Raw genomic sequence first — 20,681 nt, forward strand, 5'->3', positions numbered from 1 at the left:
GGACTTCAAGCCCAGGGGGTAGGCGTGGGGATGCCACAGAAAATTCAGCAGTTTTTAAAGTTAAAAATGGATGTGTAAGCCCTTAACTTTTTAACATTAACACTAAAACATTGAGTAATTGATAGACTACACAAAATGGCCCACAGAAGAATTAGTGCACATAGGCATTTTTATTTTTCAACTTCTTTAAAATAATTTTTAAAGAATTAATTCTTTCTAAAATTCTTTAAAATAATTTTTAAGACAATTTGACCATAGTCCACAACTGGCTACTTGAAACAAGATAACAGCGAATCATAACTGGGTTATTAAAGTATTTGCTTAGAACGATTGTATTTTGAATTTTAGGTTCTTATTTCTGTAAACCTATTGTATTCTATAATTTTCTTCCCTTTTTCACTTTTTTTTTTTTTTTTTGGAATAGGGAGCTTCCCTATTGTTGATGCTGAAAACTTACCTTAGTGAAGATATATTTCAACATGCCATTATTCTTTACCTGCATAATCATAGCTATGCATCCATTCACAGTGATGATCTGTGGGATAGTTTTAATGAGGTAAGTGACCTGGATATTTTATTTAGCTCTTGAAGTAAGAAGAGAGGGGTTCTTGTATTTAATATTTTTGTCAGGTAGGTAATTAAGCCATGGTACCAAGGACAGTTTTTAAGAGAAAAAGGAATGGAACTTAGTATATAAATGTTTATGAATAAGAGCACAGAATTAAAAGTCATGAAATGGAAGTACTGGGTTTAATTGCCCCCCAAAAATTGCGTGAGGCCTTGTGTAAGCACCTTTAGTCTGGATCTTAATCTCTCTTCCTACCTTGTAGGAAAGTTCTCCTCTCTGATGTTTTTGCCGTTTTTTCTACCTTCCATTCATGAATGTTTTGTTCTATACTTTGCCCCGTGACTCCTCCTGTCTTTGCTGGCCATACGGCACTAAAGTGCGATAGATGACATGTCACAGTCTGGCGACCACAGCTGAGTTCTGCCCTCGGATCCTTTTGCCGCTTGGATCTGCTTGTGCCTCCAGATTCTAACAAGCAGTGTCACTAGTTACAGGTTGAGCTTCGTAACAGTGCCTGAAGCCAGCTTGCATCACACATGCCGATGCGTAGCCTTTATAAGCCTTTGAATTTGTTCCCCTCATCTAGATCAATGGTTTTTCATGCTTTGGAGGATCACAAACATATCTGAACATTTGATGAAAGTTATGGACATATTCCCCCCAAAATCCACAGAGAGGCAAAGTGTCACACACAGTTTCAAAGTTTTATGGTCTCTGGGTGAAGAACCCCTGCTCTGAAGCTTTTCCATATGCTCTGTCTGCTTCCTTGCCTTATCTGAAACTTGATACCTTCTAGTTGTTAGCCCTTTTCCCAGAAGATGTATCTTCCCTACTCTCTCAGTTCTCTTTGAGAAGAAGGATCAGTCCTTATCACCTAAGAGTTGCTTCTAAATCATCGTTTTTCTTCTTATCATGTAGCAGCATTTCAACTGAAAGCCACATTATTTACTCTGTGCTCAATGTATTATCTCCTGCCAGTTAGAATGTATTTCTGCCTTTCTCACTGACTTCAGCTTTTGCATCTTGGTGCTTTCCTATCCTGACCTAGCCCCTAATATTATCCTCACATGTTTCAGCACCAGCATCAAATTATGCACTGGCCTCTTCATTTCAGTTCTGTTTCAAAGACCCAGAAGTGCCTTGCTTTGGGGCAGTTTTGTTTTCTTCCCAACCCCTTGTCCTGAAAGAAATAGATCAGAGCCATTGAGCATGTAAGGTTAGTATCACAGTGCATTTAAGAAGATTTGCTCCATCCTTTTTGGCTTTAAATAAGTAGGTGTACATCGACTGAGGTAAGGCCAGTCATAGTGGTGTGGTGTGATATTACCAAATGATCATACCATTTTAAGTACTTGATGATTTGAGTTTGCTTACAATTCAGATCCATATGTAATCTCGAAAAATAATCTGAATCATAAGTTTAACTCACCTGCTTCAAAAATTGCTTCTTAATCATTGATACCAGATGTCTTAGGGACAGTAAGCTTTAGAGGGCCTGTGAACCTTTGACACTGATTCTAGATTTTATAGATCAATTCATGTATTTTGAGGGTAAAGGGCTACGTGTCTAGGAAAAACATTGACCACTGTTTTCTGGAGAGGCCTAAAGTCCAGGCCGCCGACCTGTTTATATGTCACTCCTCTGCAGCGGCTGCTGCTCCCATTCTTAGGCCCTCCACAGGATGAGCTCTTAAAAAGATGAGCTTTACCGTTTGTAAAGGGCTTCCCTTGTGGCTCAACTGGTAAAGAATCCACCTGCGATGCTGGATTCCTGGGTTCGATTCCTGGGTTGGGAAGATTCTCCTGGAGAAGGGAAAGGCTACCCACTCCAGGATTGTAGCCTGGAGAATCCCATGGACTGACTTCCTGGAGAAGTCCATGGGGTTGCAAAGAGTCGGACAGGACTAAGCGATTTTCACTTTCACACCATTTTGTGAAAGCAGCGGGTCTGGGGAGTAAAGAGAACTCTGGACCTAGGTGGCCAACAGCAATGAGTGGCAGTGTTCTGATTTCTCGCCTGTGTGTCCTTAGTCAGACCTTCTAAACAGCAGCTTTGTGACCTAAAGGAGGGCTTGTACCTTCTGAGGGATTTTAATGTACCCATAGTCAGTTTATAGCATCTGTGCTGCCTCTCACTCACTTTAGTTTTCTCTCTCTAGTCCAGGTTACTTTCTTTTTATCAATTGCTCATTTATCTAGAGTAGAAATGTAAACTCAACTCAGCATTGGTGCATCGTGGTAGAGAAAGAGGGAAAGATACTATAATTAGACTCTCTATCTCTGAGAAAAATAATCTATTCTTCCTTCTGTAGGTCACAAACAAAACACTAGATGTAAAGAAAATGATGAAAACCTGGACCCTGCAGAAAGGATTTCCTTTAGTGACTGTTCAGAGAAAAGGAAAGCAAATTCTTGTACAACAGGAAAGATTCTCTTTAAATGTTAAGCCTGAAATTCAGCCTTCAGATGCAAGGTGAGGACCCACTGTCTCTCCTACTATCTCTTTAATCCCAAAAAAGAGCAGTGCCAAAGAATGTGTAAACTACTGTGCAGCTGCTTCATTTCACATGCTAGTAAGGTGATGCTCAAAATCCCTCAAGCTAGGCTTCAGTAGTACACGAACCGAGAACTTCCAGATGTACAAGCTACATTTAGAAAATGCAGAAGAACCAGAGATCAAATTGCCAATATTCGTTGGATCATAGAGAAGAAAAGGGAATTCCAGAAAAACATCTACTTCTGCTTCATTGACTATGTGAAAGCCTTTGACTGTGTGGATCACAACAAACTGAATATCCTTAAGAGATGGGAATACCAGACAACCTTTCCTGTCTCCTGAAAAACCTGTGTACAGGTCAAGAAGCAACAGTTAAAACCTTACATGGAAAAACTGACTGGTTCAAAATTGGGAAAGGAGTACAACAAGGCTGTATATTATCACCTTGTTTATTTAACTTATATAAAGAATACATTGCCTGAAATGCCAGGCTAAATGAATCCCAAGCTGGAATCAAGATTAGTGGGGGAAATATCAACAACTTTATATATGCAAATGACACCATTCTAATGGCAGATAGTGGAGAAGAACTAAAGAGCCTTTTGATGGAGGTGAAAGAGGAGAGTGAAAAAGATGGCTTAAAACTCAGCATTCAAAAAATTAAGATCATGGCATCTGCTCCCATCACTTCATGGCAAATAGATGGGGAAAACGTGGAAACAGTGACAGATTTTATTTTCTTGGGCTCCAAAATCACTGTGGATGGTGACTGCAGCCATGAAATTAAAAAAAAAAAAAAAACACTCCTTGGAGGGAAAGCTATGACAATGCTAGATAGCATATTAAAAAGCAAAGACATTTACTTTGTTGACCAAGATCTATATACTCCAAGCTTTGGTTTTTCCAGTAGTCATGTACAGATGTGAGAGTTGGACCATAAAGAAGGCTGAGTACCAAAAAATCGATGCTTTTGAACTGCGATGTTGGAAAAGACTCTTAAGAGTCCCTTGGACAACCAGGAGATCAAACCAGCCCATCCTGAATATTCATTGGAAGGACTAATACTGAAACTGAAGTTCCAATACTTTGGCCATCTAATACAAAGAGCGAACTCATTGGAAAAGACCCTGATGCTGGGAAAGATTGAAAGCAAAAGGAGAAGAGGACGACAGAGGATGAGATGGTTAGATACCATCACTAACTCAATGGACATGAGCAAACTCCAGGAGACAGTGAAGGACAGGGAGGCCTGGTGTGCTGCCATCCATCCGGTCACAGTCAGACACAACCTAGTGATTAAACAACAACAACAACTCTCTTTTGCACCCTCAGGTTAGATGTTTTTAAATGTTTTGTAATCATAAGTTCTTAGAAAACCTAACCAGATCATACCTTTCTGGGAATAACTTGAAAAATGTCACCTTCCTGCCGAAAGAGAAACCACTCAACAAAGTATGTGTAACTGACTGAACTGTTGGAAAGAGTTAATAATCTTCCAGTGTTTTCTTTTTATTACAGCTCTCTGTGGCATATTCCACTATCCTACATCACTGATGGAAGAAATTACTCCAAGCATCGATCAGTATCACTACTGGACAAGAAATCAGGTTTGACTCTTCTAACACTTTTCTGATAAAAAATTAGAAACAGCATATTTTCTAAAAAGCTAACCAGGCAGCAGAAAGGAGATGACACTTTTCCAATGTGCACAGCTTTGTGAGCTGGTCCTATGAGACACCTACAGAAAGTATGACTAAAGTGAGATTGATTCTGTATGCAATATTGTACATAAAATTGGTCTTTCTTAATCATGCGAAATAAGGTATGAAAAACTGCACTGTATATGCTAGCAGTTGGGGTAGAAAATAGCAAGTGCTGTGTTTTTGTATCCGAGAGGACCGTTTTATGTTACAAAGTAACAAGTAGAAGATGAGTTTCCAAAGGATACTCTGCTGTCCACTCTCTCTGGGTTGGGTTGGGCCGGGCCCACTACTTTTTTATAAGCACTCTAGATGATTCTTAGGCATGACAAAGGTTGATTCATGATGCAGAGTTGTAGTAAATAGTTACTACAAGATGTCCTGTAGACATAGTATACATTTTTTGATAATGAGAAAATAGGACTAGAAAGTATGATTGTGGAGGGTGATAATAAAATGTACAGATTGTATATGCAGACTCACAAGGGGTCTATAAAAAGAAATTGAAATGTAGTTTCTGACCATCTGTTAAATACCACCAAGTGCCACGCCATGTAGCGTCTTAATTTGCATCCTGAAAACATGAGGCTCTTGCATTCTGCAGGACTCATTAGTGATACTTGAGATTCATGGAAAGGGAAAATTTCTTGTTTGAATTTGGATCTGGTGTTCAGCCCTCTATCGTTGGGAGGGAAGTATAACTTAGTGACGAAGTGACTTTGGAGCCAGATTGCTTGGTTCAATCATACGATTTTAGGTGAGTTATATGACCTCTCTGAGTCTCTTTCCCTAAGCTATAGAATGGAGAGATTAATTGTACTAAAGTTATAGTGTTATGATTTAGTTCATTTAGTTCATGTTAGGATTTAGTTCATTTATATGAAGCACCTAGAATAATGCCTAGCACATGTTATGTGCTATAGGAGTGTTAGTTATTATTATTGATGTTACTAACAAAAAAAATAATTTTAAAGCATAGCATGTCCACATTACGTAAAATCCAGAAGATGGAAAACAAATTTTATTACTCTCTTGTAACTACTCTGATGACTATTTCTCTCTAATAATTTTTTTAAAATAGTTTTTTACTTGGGTTGATGCTGTGTACATGTGATTTTTGTATTAATATCTTCACTTTCACTAATTGACTTAATCTTTACTGTTGGGCACTTGATTTATCATTTGTATCTATTTTAAAAAATGCCTCAATGAAATCTGAGTTTCTAAATGCTTTCCCATTATATGAACTTTTTCATAAGAATGCTTCTCAAAAATGATGACTGTGTTACCTTTTGTGGTTTAATACATATTTCCAAGTTGCCCTTCTTTTGTGTGGTAATAACTTATAAGGCCAGTTGAACTATATGAGCATACCAGTTGAATTTCGGTCTAACTGGAGTGCTATAGTAATTATTTAAAACATTAAGTACAATTGATGATGTCATCATATCTTCGATTAACACAGCATAGCTGGAGGTGCAAGAAATTCCTGCCTTTTTTTATTAAAAACAAAACCTCATACTTTCAGTGGGCCTTGCAGGGGGTCTCTGACCTAAGAGAGAACAAATTATCCCATCTTGTATTTTTGAAAGGGACCAATACAGAAATTTTGCAAACCTCTCAATAGTATATACATTTTTGGTGATATCAGAAATAACTGGATAATAGGAAATCTGCTTTTATTAGCCTTTTACTTTTTTGACTCAGTTCATATGTCAACTTTTTAAACTCTTTCTGAGACTCGCACCCCAAAGTCATGCCCATATTTTCCTGCTGTAACCTTTTCTTTCTAAGCACTCTCTGCTTCCACTGCACAAAACACTGTTTCAGCAGCTCAAGAATGCGTGCTGCCTCTTGTCTCTGGGCCTTTGCACATGCTGTTTTCTGTCCTGGAAGAACACTCTTGCCTCTTGACTCCCTGGTTTTATTCCTATTCACTCTTCCAATCTCAGCTCATCTATTGCTTGTTCTAAGGAGCTTTCCTCATCCCAAGACAGGTTAGATGCCTCCCTTATATGTTTTAATGATATTTTCTACTTTTCTACTTTTAATATACTGTGGCTGTTTAGTCCTTAAGTCATGTGTGACTCTTTCTCGACCCCAGGGACTATAGCCCGCCAGGCTTTTCTGCCTGTGGGCTTTTCGAGGCAAGAATACTGGAATGGGTTGCCATTTCCTTCTTCAGGGGATCTTCCTGACTCAGGGATGGAACTCTAGTCTCCTGCATTGGCAGGCGGATTCTTTACAGGAGATGTATCCCCGCACTGAAAGTGGAGATCTTAGTTCCACAAGTCACTTTTGCAGTCCTAGTTCCCTGTAAGCACATAAAAACTTATTGAATAAATACATTTTAGTTTATAATGGAGTGACTCAATTTCAAATGTCACTGTAAAAGGCTCTAGGAACACAGCATTCAAAGCTTGGTGAAACGGCAACTTCTGTTTCTCTTCATTTGAAAATATTCTTAGTAAAGGGGAATTTATGACATGCACGATAATGTGACTGGTTTAATCTAGAGGTGGAACTGAGGCAATATATGACGAAAGCAGTCTGCTACTTCCTTTTCTCAGCCGTGTTATTTACCTTACTGCAGTTGCAATTTTAATTCCTCGCAGCTCAGGTTTTGAAAAATCGCACTGCAAATGTCTGTCCTCACAAATGGTGTTTGACCCTGACAACAGTTGGGTCTTCTTGGTTCCTGACAGTCCTGTGAAGAACCAATTTTGGTTTCACTGAATTTTAGACTTCTCTTTTCTCAAAAGAAATGCAGCACAGATGATGACATCAGAAGCTTATTTTATGCCGTTGTGACATTAGTACAATGTGTTAACTTGGTGGTTTGTTAAATCCGTAGACTGTTTTCATGAGTTCTGATGCCAGGGTTTCTGGGTTAGTCCCTTAGTTCAGTAAAATGTAGACGTTATATGTGGTCAATATTTTGGTCACTTTTCTCCCACGTACATGGATTTTGAATGGTTAATAGTTTTTGTGCATAAGAAGGGCCTGAACAGGACTTTCTCTAAACCACCTATTGAGGAAATTACACCAAAGCGTCTCCTTGTTCCTTCTCTTCCTTCCTCTCCCCCACCCTTACCTCTCCCTTCCATTTTATTTCTGAACCTAATCTCTTTGACTAGAGGAAATTTTTATATTAAATCTAACTTGGAGCATTCATGTTTCTAAAAGGATATCACTGTGCCATAAACATTTTTCTGATACTGAAGGACATGGCACTGAGATGAAAGGCAGTTGGAAAAAAGGAGGAAGGGCATGTAGTTAGGACAGGATATTTATCATGTGTGATTCTCTGCTCTTGCCTTTTTCCCCTAATAAAATAAAGGGGAAGAAAGGGGCATTGGAGAAAAAGGAATGCTTTTGAACAGGAGGGGATGTCGTTCAACTGTGTGTATCATGCTACCCCTCTGGAGCAAGCCATACAGGAAATTTCGCAGCTTTGTAGTAAAAACATATTTTTTTTTTGTTTCTGTGCTTTAATGTTTCTTTATAAAACAGTAGTTGATTTTCATAACTCATTAACAAGTGTTTTTTTTTTTTTAATCACTATTAGATAACTTAATCTGGGTTTCTGCCATTTAACATCAGTTACTCTTTTTTTTTACTGCTCAATGGACTGTGAAAATTGAACTGTTAATCTGTTAATGATTATGATAAATTAAAAACATACGAGAGCAGCTTCATCCACTGCAAGATGTAGTTACCTCCCTTGTGTGCAAAGCTCTTCTGTTTTTTTTTTTTTTTTTGATACCTGTGGTTTTAAGGTCCTCTATTGTGAATCATTCAGAAGACCTGAAAGAGACTGATACATTGATTCTTTAAATGATAACTCTCCTCTCTATGCTGTTGGCTGCACTGCTTCATATTCTGTCATCAAAATGACAGTAATAATTTCAAGTACACTCCCAGCTGTGTTCCTCCTCTCTGCCATCTGGACCTGGCTAGGTTTACAAGATAGCGAGTTGCTTATCATCCAAGAGACTCTGTATTTCAATATTTTCCCATTTCCATCCAATGGGAAAATTGCCATGCTTATCATTCCTCGCCTCCTGTTTTGGGAAAGGGAGATTTGAAGCTCTTCGGTTCTTTTTCCCAAGGTCCTTTCTTGATAAAAGCCCTGTAGGAAATTGTTTGGTGACCTAGAGAGTGTTGATATTTTTGCATTAGCTAGTGTTAAAGTTAATTTCATTAGTCATAGGTTTGTTAAAAATATATCCACTTGGAGCAGCTACTCTTACCAACTCGAATATTCCTTAGAACTGTATTCTGCTTTAGAAAAGGAATGAACCCGATTAATGTGATTAATCTATTCCATCTGTTGCCGTATCAGCAATAAAACAAATTACTATGAATTTTTTTAAAGAAAAAGACTGATTATCTGATATGTTAAGACATGATCAGAACATAAGTCTTTACATCTTAAAACTCTTTGACAGTCTCAGAATTAGAGTAACTAAGGTGTTAAGAAAATCTGATAAATTGAAATAATTCATGTTTTTCAAGTTGATCAGTCCTAGATTTCAAGTACTAAAAGGTTTAAATGTGTTTCTGAAGCATTTTATGTGTAAAAACCCTCATATATAATTATTATGATAGTAAAAATTTTAAAACCGCCTAAATATTTCCAAATAGAAGATGGGTGAAACTGTGATATGTCCCAAAATACAATATCCTTAAAATTTTGAATCCTGCATATGAAGGCAGTGGGAAAATGGCAGGAAGTGGAATTGGATATGTGAAAAAGCAGCATAATATAATGTATAAAATGATGTACATAGATCCAGTATATTAAATACTAATCCAGTTAAAATGTGTATAGGAAAAATCTTGGTAGGAAATATACCCATGATGCTTTTATTGTTTGAGTTTAGATGATTTTTCTTATCTCTGCTCCCCTTTTCTCTTTTAATTTAAAAAACTGCATTCCCCACTTTAAAGTGGGGAAGAAAACTTACATCATAAACAGCTACAAACCTTATTTATATTTGTTTGAAACCACTTACCCGTGACGTAATCGTCTTGCTCATTCATTCATTAATGCACCAAGTATCTCCTGAGTACCTGCTAGGAGCATTGTTCTCAGTACTGAGAGATTAGGGGTAAACAAAGTAATGCCCATGGGGCTTATAGTCTAATAAATATTAAACCTTAAGATGCTTAGAAGCATACCCCTAACTATTGGTTTAAATTCACATCCTCGTTGCCAACTTTAAAGGACATTTCCTGGTTAGTAATTTTAAAGGTTGCAGTCAACTTTTGTAGTAATATTTTTAAGGTTGCATTTTTTTAGCTTCTTATTAATTGCCTATTAATTGAAATCATTCCATATAAATTTCTAACAATTCTGTCGTCATTAAGATGTAACAGTAGGGTCCAGAAAGTACATTATCAGCTTTCTATTATTTTAACTCAGTTCTTATTTGTGCCTCATGAGACATCTGCCCTTCCCTAATGTCTATTTTGCTATCTTTGAATTATGTGACTTTTTAAAATGGCTTCTCGTGTCCTTTCTTTGCTAACATAAGCAAAGACGAAAGGCCGAGAGGGAACACATTTTATACACTAAACAGCTTCCTTACAGTCTTCCGCGTGCCACACCCTGCACACACTCCCAGCGCCAACTTGGGAGCCAGTTCAGTGCACGGATACCACGCACACCTTCTTTCTGGGCCTTGAACACGCAAGAGTCCCTCTTTACCTGGCTCACAATACCTGTGTATCCTGAAGTCTCAGCGGTCATGTCATTTCTCCCGAGAAGTCTCTTCCTGACCTTCCCTCGGGGGTGAAGCATTCTACCCTGTTCTTCTACAGAATGCTGCGTTTTCTGTTTCCATCGACGACCTTAGTTGGTGACACTGGATTGTGAGATCCAGGAGGGCAGGCACACGTGCCTTCTTTACCATTAAATAAAGACTTGTTAAGTGAATGGGTGGTGATCTTTGTTAGCATGAACAGGACTGCCCTGGGAGGCAGACATTTAGTTTCTCAGTAGAAATAATATAAATATTTTAAAATATATAATAATAATATATAACATTATTTATATATTTATTTATCATATTTAATATTATATTAAATATTTTATTGTTTTATTATATTTTATATTATTAATATATAAAATAAAATATGATATTTTAAACTATAAAAATAATACCATACTCTGAAACAGAGTATTCACTTAATACTTTTCTTTCCCTGTCCTCTCTCTCTCTCATTTCTTGGTCTGTATTAGGTGTCATCAATCTCACAGAAGAAGTGCAGTGGATCAAGGTCAATACGAACATGACTGGCTATTACATTGTCCATTACGCAGACAACAACTGGGAAGCGCTGATCAAACAGCTGAAAATAAATCCTTACGTGCTGAGCGACAAAGATCGAGCCAGCCTCATCAACAACATCTTTGAACTTGCAGGGTAGAGTATGCTTGGCTTGGGTCTAATTTTCTTTTCTTTTTTTTTAAATAAGTGTTCTTGAGGAAAAGGACATTTAAGAAAAGCAGTTGAAAAGAGCCAGCCTGTATTGCCTGGTAGGTATAATTCACTTTGGAGAACTGAGAAGATAGAAGACATATCCCTTGTCTGTCTAGAAGCAGCAGCACAAGCATATTGAACAGTTATAAGATTTAAATCATGTTTCAAGACTGTAGATACTGACAAGCACAGCGCATAAATTTGCTGAATAAATGGATACAGAAGTTCAGGGTTTGCTTTACTTCACGAGAGAATTCTTGTCAAGAAGCCTGTGCTTTCAGTGTAAAGCTTAGTGCTCACATGAGGCTCGTATGAGGCTTGTCTTGAGAGCTGGCGTACCACTCACCTCCCCAGCTGCCCCCCAAGCTACACAAGCCCAAAGCCCAGAATGGCAGTGAGCTCATGTACCGATGTCCTCTGCAGAGGAAGATCACCGACTTAGGTCGTCAGTGGGTCTAGACACACAAAGAAAAGAAAAAAGAAAGTGAAGTCACTCGGTTGGTTGTATCCCACTCTTTGCGACCCCGTGGACTGTAGCCCACCAGGCTCCTCTGTCCATGGGATTTTCCAGGCAAGAATACTGGAGTGGGTTGCCATTTCCTTCTCCAGGGGACCTTCCCGACCCAGGTATCGAACCTCGGTCTCCCGCATTGCGGGCAGACGCTTTACCCTCTGATCCACCAGGGAAGCCCAAGGAACACGGAAACCCTAGCACCAAGGAACACCCAAATGTGTCCCTTCTGACTGCTCTTGGCCTTCCTGTCACGTGGTGACCTCACACCATCTCAGCCATCGATGCTGTGATTTCTGTCAAGTGGGTAATTTTTAAAAGGTGTTCACCATAAATTCACAGTGGCCCTCGCCCTAACAAGTTTGACAAAATTCCCATACAAATAACAAATTACTTTCTGATTCAGATCCTCTTTCTGCCACCTGATCAATATAAGTAACTAATGATAAGTAAAATTGGCACGCTTCATCATTTCTCATCTAAAATGTTATGATACTTTCCCTGAATCAGTAGCAATTTACAGGTGACTTGTAGAACCAAGAACTAGCTGTTGTTCATCTTTCTCCTGAAAGGTGTCTTTAACCTTGAGTCGCACACGTGAACTTAATCAAAGATATTTAGTCTAATTTTACAGAATATTGGGCTTCCCTGGTGGCTCAGATGGTTAAAGAATCTGCCTGCAATTTTGGGAGACCTGGGTTTGATCCCTGGGTTGGAAAGATCCCCTGAAGAAGGGAACAGCCACCCACTCCAATATTCTTGCCTGGATAATTCCATGGACAGAGGAGCCTGGCAGACTACAGTCCATGGGGTTGCAAAGAATCAGACACGACTAGCGACTTTGACTTCACTTCACTGAAGACTATGGAGCCATAGACTACCTACCACTCAAAGCTTAAATTTTAGGTCTTCAGGATCCCCGCTCCCCTATCTAGCCATAGTTTCTCTCTCAGCGTGCATACTTTTTTGGCATATTTACTTTTCTGGCATATTTACTTTTTTGTTCTTTTACCCATTAGCTTAGGCAAGGTGTCTCTTCAGAGAGCTTTCGATCTGATTGATTATCTTAGAAATGAGACCTACACTGCACCCATCTCTGAAGCCCTGTTCCAGACAGAACTCATCTATAACCTCCTTGACAAACTCGGGCACATGGATCTGGCTTCAAGATTGGTGGTAAGTCTGCCTTTTTGCCAAGTTCTCTGTGTTGCTTGCCTTTACTGTTGTTATTCATGTTCCGTTCAGCAGTCATACACTGAAAAAGCAGTTATATTCCATTTTCATCACTTTCCTGGTGCTGAAATCTTAACTTTGAATCAACATGTCATTTCTTACCATGAGGAGTTGATAAAGGGTTAGCATGATGTATTCATGTCTGAATATCCAAGTATATAGACTTCTGACACTGCTGTCAAAATGAGGTCACATGAAAAATTTCTCTATTCAACTCTTGGTTTACTTTCATATAATAAATGCTTGGAATAGGCCCTTTTGCAAAGTAGGGCTCCCCATTAATTTCCTTGTGGTCATTATAAAATGACAACTATGTTTGTACTGGGACTATTTGGGTTTGGGGGTCCTCACTGATAACTATCTTATTAAGGATGGTGATGCTGGTTAATATAAGTTTCTTTGCAAAGCACTACCGGTTTTGGAGACTGTTTTACCTTTTTTAAAACCAATTGCCTGGTCTTAACAGTTGTTATTTTAGACACTTTTGGTATTAAATTTTGACTGTGTATTTAGAAGCTTGAGAAGGAATGACAAATTCTTTGTCTTATGTAATTCTCTGAATCACATTCAGACAACAAGGTTTGCTTTACCAACTAGTCAGGTTTTCCAAAGACCAGGCAAAAGGCAGCTTTCAGGAAAAAGAAGGTGATGGGCCTTAGAATTAGAATAAGTCTTTTAGAATTTTGGCATCCTCAATGGTAAAAGGAAGGGGCTGGATTGCAACTTAAAAAAAAAAAATCCTCTTTTCTGCTGTCCTACTGTGCATCCCCTGTGATCCTCAGTGATGGGGAGGGAGTACAGGGCCGGGGCCCATACAGAGCTTGAAAAGCCCCTTCCTTAGAAGTTTCTGATCTGACCTGCAAGCAGCCACCCCCACTCCCTACCCATAAGTGAGACGCTTCAGCTCGATGATTTCCGAGGTATCTTCTGATTACCAAGATTTTTATCATTCTTCTGTTTCATAAGGCCTTCAACTACCAACCTTAATAGAAACCAGCCCCTGGAGTGTGAGCTGGCCCACAGTGACCCTCAGTAAATGGGGGATGAATGAGTGAGTGCAACAAGCACATTTCCGTGCTCACTGTACCCTGCACACCCTGCTCACTGCTTAATGCAGATAACCTCGTTTAACCCTCACACAGCAGCAGATAGATATCTCTGCCCTCATTAACACAGATGAGGAGACTGAATAATTTCTCCAAAGTCACTTACCTCGTGAAAGATGAAGCTGAAGACTCAGACCCAGATCGCTTTCACGTCAGACCCTCCTCTTTGTGTTATAAGCCCGTATTTTAATGTGTTCTAGCTTGTCATCTACCAGAGGATACCCTTTTATTGGAAGAATCAAAGCTGTTTCTTGCTATATTTTCCCCTCTTTTACAGTGATATTTTAAATTAAAACAGTTTGAAGGCTTGGTAAACGTCATGATGGCAAAAGCCACTCTTCTGCCTGCCTCTCTCCATCCGTGTATTGGGGGCCTGGTGTCAGGGGGCACTTGGTACTTAATTCAGGCTCTTCCTGTGCTGAAAGTACAGATGCTAAACTCAGTTCCAGCAGTTAGATCTTTTGAATAGCTTCCTGCTGTGACACTCAGCTAACTCTGCATCTTCATCTCAGATGATGATTTCCAGTTTGCCGGGCAGGTATGTGTTTATTCAGGACGTGGCGGAACATACCAGTCCATGGGACTGGTGGTCAGAGAATCAGAACAGGAGGCTTCGTGTGTGTTTATGAGACCTTTACCAGTGTTCATCTTCATGCACTTGACTGGCATGACAGTTAAAAGTGTGATGAGTTTAAAATTATGACAGTTAAAAGTTAAAAGTCATGATGGCTTTAATTCAGGAAGAGAAACTCTCTCTTTAAAATTCTTGTTCTGATCTTAGGGCATTCGAGTAGGATCAAAATTCTCAAAATATGAAATGTGGCCCACTGTAGATGAGATTGGGATGGCAGAACCTTCTGAGACCTTGGGTCCAGTCATCAAGTAGTGTTTGTGATTAAGACTGATGTCTAATTAATTTTTTAAGTTAGTGTCATGAGAGCATTGTGGGCATTTATTGGTCATTTTGTTATGTAGGCTACACAGACCCGTATAACACATATTACCCATATATCACATTTTGTGATGTCTGCTCTGATATGTGATGGGTAGAGTCTGGAGGCATATTTGAATTGTGTCAAATTGTTCACATCTGATGCTAAAATCTGATCTCAGCCATATTCCTGTTTCATCACTTATAACTCTGTCATCCTTTTACATATGAGGAATTGGTGGGATAAACCTTTTGTAATAAAAGTTGACAGTTCACTTTTAAGAAGCTCAGCTAACCCAAGAAAGAACTCCCTGGGAACATCAGTGTAAAATTAAAGCAGTAAATCAAAATGTAATAAATAACATAAGTGCCAGCATCTTGCCCTGTTTTATTTTTAAAGTCATTTTGTGTCCTTGTTGTTGCATTTTACTGCATGTATGTACATTGTATGACTCATCAATTTATTCCCTCTCCCTACCATCTTCACTTTATGAAATCAGAGGATTGAATTCTGATGCTTAATGAGTTTTGATTTCAAAAAATTAATGTAGAACAATAGAAAAACAGGTTGAATTTTACTTATAAAAGGGAAAGATAATTTGCAGCACTTGCTGTGGTCTATTAACATTAAAAATATAACCTTGATTATTTATAAAATATTTTATATTGAAATTTCCTGAAAACAGAACTATTATTTTTTAAATAAAGAATTTTATGTTATCATTTGATTTTTTTTTTTTTTTTTTGGGTGCACTGCATAGCTTGTCAGACCTTACCTCCCCAGTTGGGGCTCAAATCTGGGGTTTGGCAGTGAAAGTGTTGAGTCCAAGCTGTTGGACCACCAGTGAATTCCCCTGAAATGTATTTAAAAATCAACAATTTGGGGACTTCCCCTTGACTCTTGGGTATGGGCCGTAAGTAAGAAAGTTACACCCCATAACTGCAAGGGAGTAAACGCCCAGGGATTGGCTACAGCATCACTTGAGGTTTGCCCCACTTCCAGTGTTTTGAAGTGCCTTTTTCCCCACTGCTTTCTTCATTTTAGTATAAACTCTCAAGGGTGGTTGCCATTTTTCTCCACTGAGTTTTTGTTGTTGTTGTTGCTAATGGTTTTGCAAGTATGGGAGGTTTCTTTTTCGTCTCTCATTCTTCCTTTGTTTCTGTTTGACAGCTGTGAGTAGCTTGTCACTCTTTCATTTGCCATAGTGCCATCATGATGCCACCGAGAAGGTCAGGCCAGCGGCAGACGGCGATGCCGGTGCAGGCACGGGTACCCCGCGGGGGCGCCCACAAAAGTCAGCTTCCCTGCACCTCAGCGTGGCCAGCGGTTTTTCCCACCACTTCACACCCTCCCGGTGACTGCAAGCCTGCACCCATCTCACAAGGCGTCTGTCCTGTTTCACTGCCTTTGAGGCAGGCAGACAGAAGGGAATTGCCCCGTTATCACAAACTTCGCATCCTTCTTAGACAGATGCTTTTTCCCCCATTCTCATAGTCAGCTCCACAAAAGACTTACGCAGACCTCAGAGAAAGGTCTGCTGAGAAAGCGGCCTCAGCAGTTTAAAACTCTCCGACTAGGCTTCATTTTAAGTATCGACAGAGGCTCTCTGGAAGAATATTATGCTCTGTGAAGAATTTGAACTAATTTGGAGGGCAGTTAAGAGGCTTTGTACATCTGTGGTGCTTGAAATAAGGCTTGTCGTGGTAGAGTTCCAGGACCAGTGACAGAAAGCCCTCTTGTGCCGAGAACACTGCAGGAGGGGATGTCTGTAAACTGGTTTCATTTTGATCCTCCTCATTTGTTGCCATGAAAGGTATCTAAAAAATCCCTATAAGCATTTTTATATTAGAATTTTGGTTCCTTTCAGTGACATTCACAAATGCATATTTTACATGATGATTTTTAAAGTTCCCTGTGTCCTCTTTTCCTCCCCTCCACCACAGCTTGGAGTATGGAAATAGTTCCATATATTATGAACAGCTTTCATGCTTTTGTCATGGGAAGAGATGAAATAAGAGATCTGTTGGTTTCTTAAAACCATTGTTGTTGTTGTTGTTTTAGTAGCTAAGTCATCTCTAACTTTTTTTCGACCCCATGGACTGTAGCCCTCCAGGCTCCTCTGTCCATGGGATTTTCCAGGCAAGAATACTGGAGAGGGTTGCCATTTCCTTCTCCAGGGGATCTTCCCAACCCAGGGGTAGAATCCATGTCTCTGCATTGGCAGACGGTTTCTTTACCACTGAGCCACCAGGGAAGCCTTAATACCATAAATACCTACTTAAGAATGAGATCTCTTTCAAAAGTAATTATAACAATGGACTTTAATTGTAGATGATTTTACTGAATAACCGGTAATTTTCTTAAGTGTGATAAGGTATTGTGGTTACATAGGAGAATGTCCTTATTTCTGAGAATTGCATGTTAAATTATTTATAAATGGAATCTCATGATATCTGTAACTTGCTGTCATATGGTTGAACTAAACCCAGAAAAACCAAGTCTGTGTATATTTGTGTTATACACAAATGTAAGAGTGTTAACAAAACAGTGAATCTGACATACGGCTATTCATTTTACTACTCTTGTGGTTTTTCTGTAGACTTGAAAATTTTTAAATGAAAAGTTGGGGAAGGAGGAAAAATAACTTACAAACAACTGTTCTTCCCTGCAGGCCTCATTTTCTTAATTTGATTAGATTAATTTGTTATAGCATCAAGCTAGATGATACTTTATTCCTTTAATAATGGATTCAGAAACATTTAACCACCTACGCATTCAGAAAGAAGTGTATTTTTCTCTCATTGCTTAATGGATTTATGGATGCTAAAGTCACCAGGTCAGGAAGTTTCCGCTTTCTTCCAGCAGTGGTTATAGATGATACTTCTTGGCAGGAAAGCAGCTTCTAGCTGAGTATACACAGAAGAAATGTTCCCTACTGCACAAAGTCATTAATTCTTCCTGTCCTATGTCATTAAGTCCACCTTGGCTGTAGCAACCTTATTTATAGCCTTAGTGATATTGAATGGTTTCATCCCAACCACTTGTGAGCTTCATATGTCAGTTGTTATTTAAATGAGTAATATCTATGTCTCCTGCTTTTTTTTCTTTTTGGGTAAATGTAGGGGAAAAAAGAGATCTTGTCCTGATTTTCCTGGTTGCCCTCATTGTTATGACTCTGTTATGATCCTTTCTGTCTCTCTAGAACAAGGTATTTAAATTGCTTCAAAGTCAGATCCAACAGCAGACTTGGACTGACGAGGGCACTCCGTCTACTCGAGAGCTCCGGTCGGTCTTGCTGGACTTCGCTTGCACCCACAGCCTGGAGAACTGCAGCGCTGCTGCCTTGAAGCTCTTCAATGACTGGGTGGCGTCCAATGGTACTCAGAGGTGATGTATGCTCTTGCTCTTGTGGGCCCCACAGCATGTAGTGAAACCAGGATCTTTATGTCCTGAATCATAAAGGTTATAAAGCCGAGCGTTAATGTAGGTGAACTCTAGGTGGCTGATTCTCAAACCAGACTGTTGTTTTAATTGTGATCAAATCCATATAGACTTTAGTATCTTAACAATTTTTAAGTGTGCAGTTCAGTAGCGTAAGTATATTCGCATGGTTGTACAACGAATCTCCAAAACTTTTCCACCTTGCAAAACTGAGCAAGACAACTGCTCCCCATTTTCTCCTCACCCAAGCCCTTGGCAGCCACCATTCTATCTTCTGTTGTAGGAGTTTTACTGCTCTAAGTACCTCATATAAGTGAAATCATACAGAAAGTGTCTTTTTGTGCCTGGCTTTCAGTTCAGTCAGTCAGTTGTGTCCGACTCTTTGCGACCCCATGGACTGCAGCACGCCAGGCCTCCCTGTCCATCACCAACTCCTGGAGGTTGCTCAAACTTATGTCCATTGAGTCAGTGATGCCATCCAACCATCTCATCCTCTGCCACCTCCTTCTCCTCCTGCCTTCAATCTTTCCCTGCATCAGGGCCTTTTCCAAGGAGTCAGTTCTTCACATCAGGTGGCCAAACTATTGGAGTTTCAGTTTCAGCATCAGTCCTTCCAATGAATATTCAGGACTGATTTCCTTTAGGATGGACTGGTTGGATCTCCTTGCAGTCCAACGGACTCTCAAGAGTCTTCTCCAACACCACAGTTCAAAAGCACCAATTCTTCAGCATTCAGCTTTCTTTATAGTCCAACTCTCACATCCATACATGACTACTGGAAAAACCATAGCTTTGACTAGATGGACCTTTGTTGGCAAAGTAATGTCTCTGCTTTTTAATGTGTTGTCTAGGTTGGTCATAGACAACCTAATAATGTCCTCAAGATTCATCCATGTTGTAGCATATGTCAGAATATCCTTTCTTTTTAAGGCTGAGTAACCCACTGGATGTATATACCACATTTTGTTTTATCTCTTCATCCACTGATAGACATTTAGGTAGCTTCCACCTTCTGGCTCCTGTGGATAATGCTGCTATAAACATAGGTGTACAAATACCTCTATGAGACCTGCTTCATTTCTTTCATATATATACCCAGAAGTGGTATTGCTGGGTTATGTGGTAGTTCTATATCTAATTTTATAAGAATACCCATAATGTTTTCCAGAGGGGCTTCACTGCTTTCCATTCCTACCAGCAGCATACAAGAGTTCCAGTTTCTCCACATCCTTGACAACACTTTTTCTCTGGGCTTTTGATAGCCACCCTCCTAATAGCTTGACGCATCAAACAGGTCTCTCTTAATTTAGGAATAAAACATAGCAGGTGACATTAGAAGTTAGTAGAAATGTTTTTATGATGATCGGTTTTCGCCGGGTTTCTTACTGGGTATATGGGAAAAGATTCAAACACCAGGTGGAGACTTGGGGTGTAGAATATTGGGGTAACCTGTTGAAGCCCTCTCCAGCTCTGAGATCTTAATTCAGACAGAAAACTGTGCTCCTACCCCTGTTCTCGCCCCTCCTGCTACATTTGCTGATAGATTTCTACTGTGGGACATATCATGCTGTGTTATGATGTCTGTATTTATCGTTCTGTACTTGATGATAGCCCATGAGCCTCCCAGCAGGTAGTGACTATGTCTTATTCTTTTTCCCTGCTCACAGCGTCCAGTCAGTTGCCTGCCTGGTTCTTTGTGGGTGAACAGTAAATGATTACTGTATTGAATTAATATGCTTTTTAGTTGCATCACTAGGAAAGGAGCAGCCACTGGATTCATCATTTTCCTGACAATTAATTATACAGCGAAGACTCTTTATTATTACCTGCTCAGTCCCCAAAGCACTGCCCCTGGTCAGTTCCTTGCCTTTGCATTCAGTGTTTTTTTCTGGTTGTTCTCATATCGGACCACCTCTCTTACAGCCTGCCTACGGATGTCATGGCGACCGTGTTCAAGGTTGGAGCAAAAACTGAGAGCGGCTGGTCATTCCTCTTAAGCAAATACGTCTCTCTAGGCTCCGAAGCAGAGAAGAATAAAATACTCGAAGCTCTTGCCAGCTCAGAGAATGTACGGAAGCTTTACTGGTATGAAGCCACCAAAGGAGTATGATCTATGGAAACCAAAAGCATCAGAGCACAGAGCCCCTCGAGGGCAGGGACTGCCCCTTCTCCTCCTTTTGCTCACAGGCCAGGCCTGGCCCGGGC

The 20,681-nt window shown here is 39.6% G+C and overlaps 1 protein-coding gene across 4 annotated transcripts in view; it reads left to right on the plus strand.

Moving 5' to 3' along the window:
• The window catches only part of LNPEP (leucyl and cystinyl aminopeptidase), a 100,983-nt gene that overhangs the window by 68,332 nt on the left and 11,970 nt on the right, over positions 1 to 20,681 (plus strand). For 3 of the 4 annotated variants that reach the window (XM_065919124.1, XM_065919155.1, XM_065919117.1), the window contains exons 9-15: positions 425 to 556; positions 2,881 to 3,041; positions 4,584 to 4,672; positions 11,013 to 11,196; positions 12,784 to 12,940; positions 18,238 to 18,422; positions 20,400 to 20,561. In XM_065919124.1, the coding sequence (XP_065775196.1) occupies positions 425 to 556; positions 2,881 to 3,041; positions 4,584 to 4,672; positions 11,013 to 11,196; positions 12,784 to 12,940; positions 18,238 to 18,422; positions 20,400 to 20,561 (1,070 nt within the window). The remainder of the gene's footprint in view (positions 1 to 424; positions 557 to 2,880; positions 3,042 to 4,583; positions 4,673 to 11,012; positions 11,197 to 12,783; positions 12,941 to 18,237; positions 18,423 to 20,399; positions 20,562 to 20,681) is intronic. The other variant, XM_065919128.1, reaches the window with a different exon arrangement.

This window comes from Muntiacus reevesi, chromosome 1 (assembly GCF_963930625.1).
Source record: "Muntiacus reevesi chromosome 1, mMunRee1.1, whole genome shotgun sequence".
Classification (NCBI taxonomy): domain Eukaryota; kingdom Metazoa; phylum Chordata; class Mammalia; order Artiodactyla; family Cervidae; genus Muntiacus; species Muntiacus reevesi.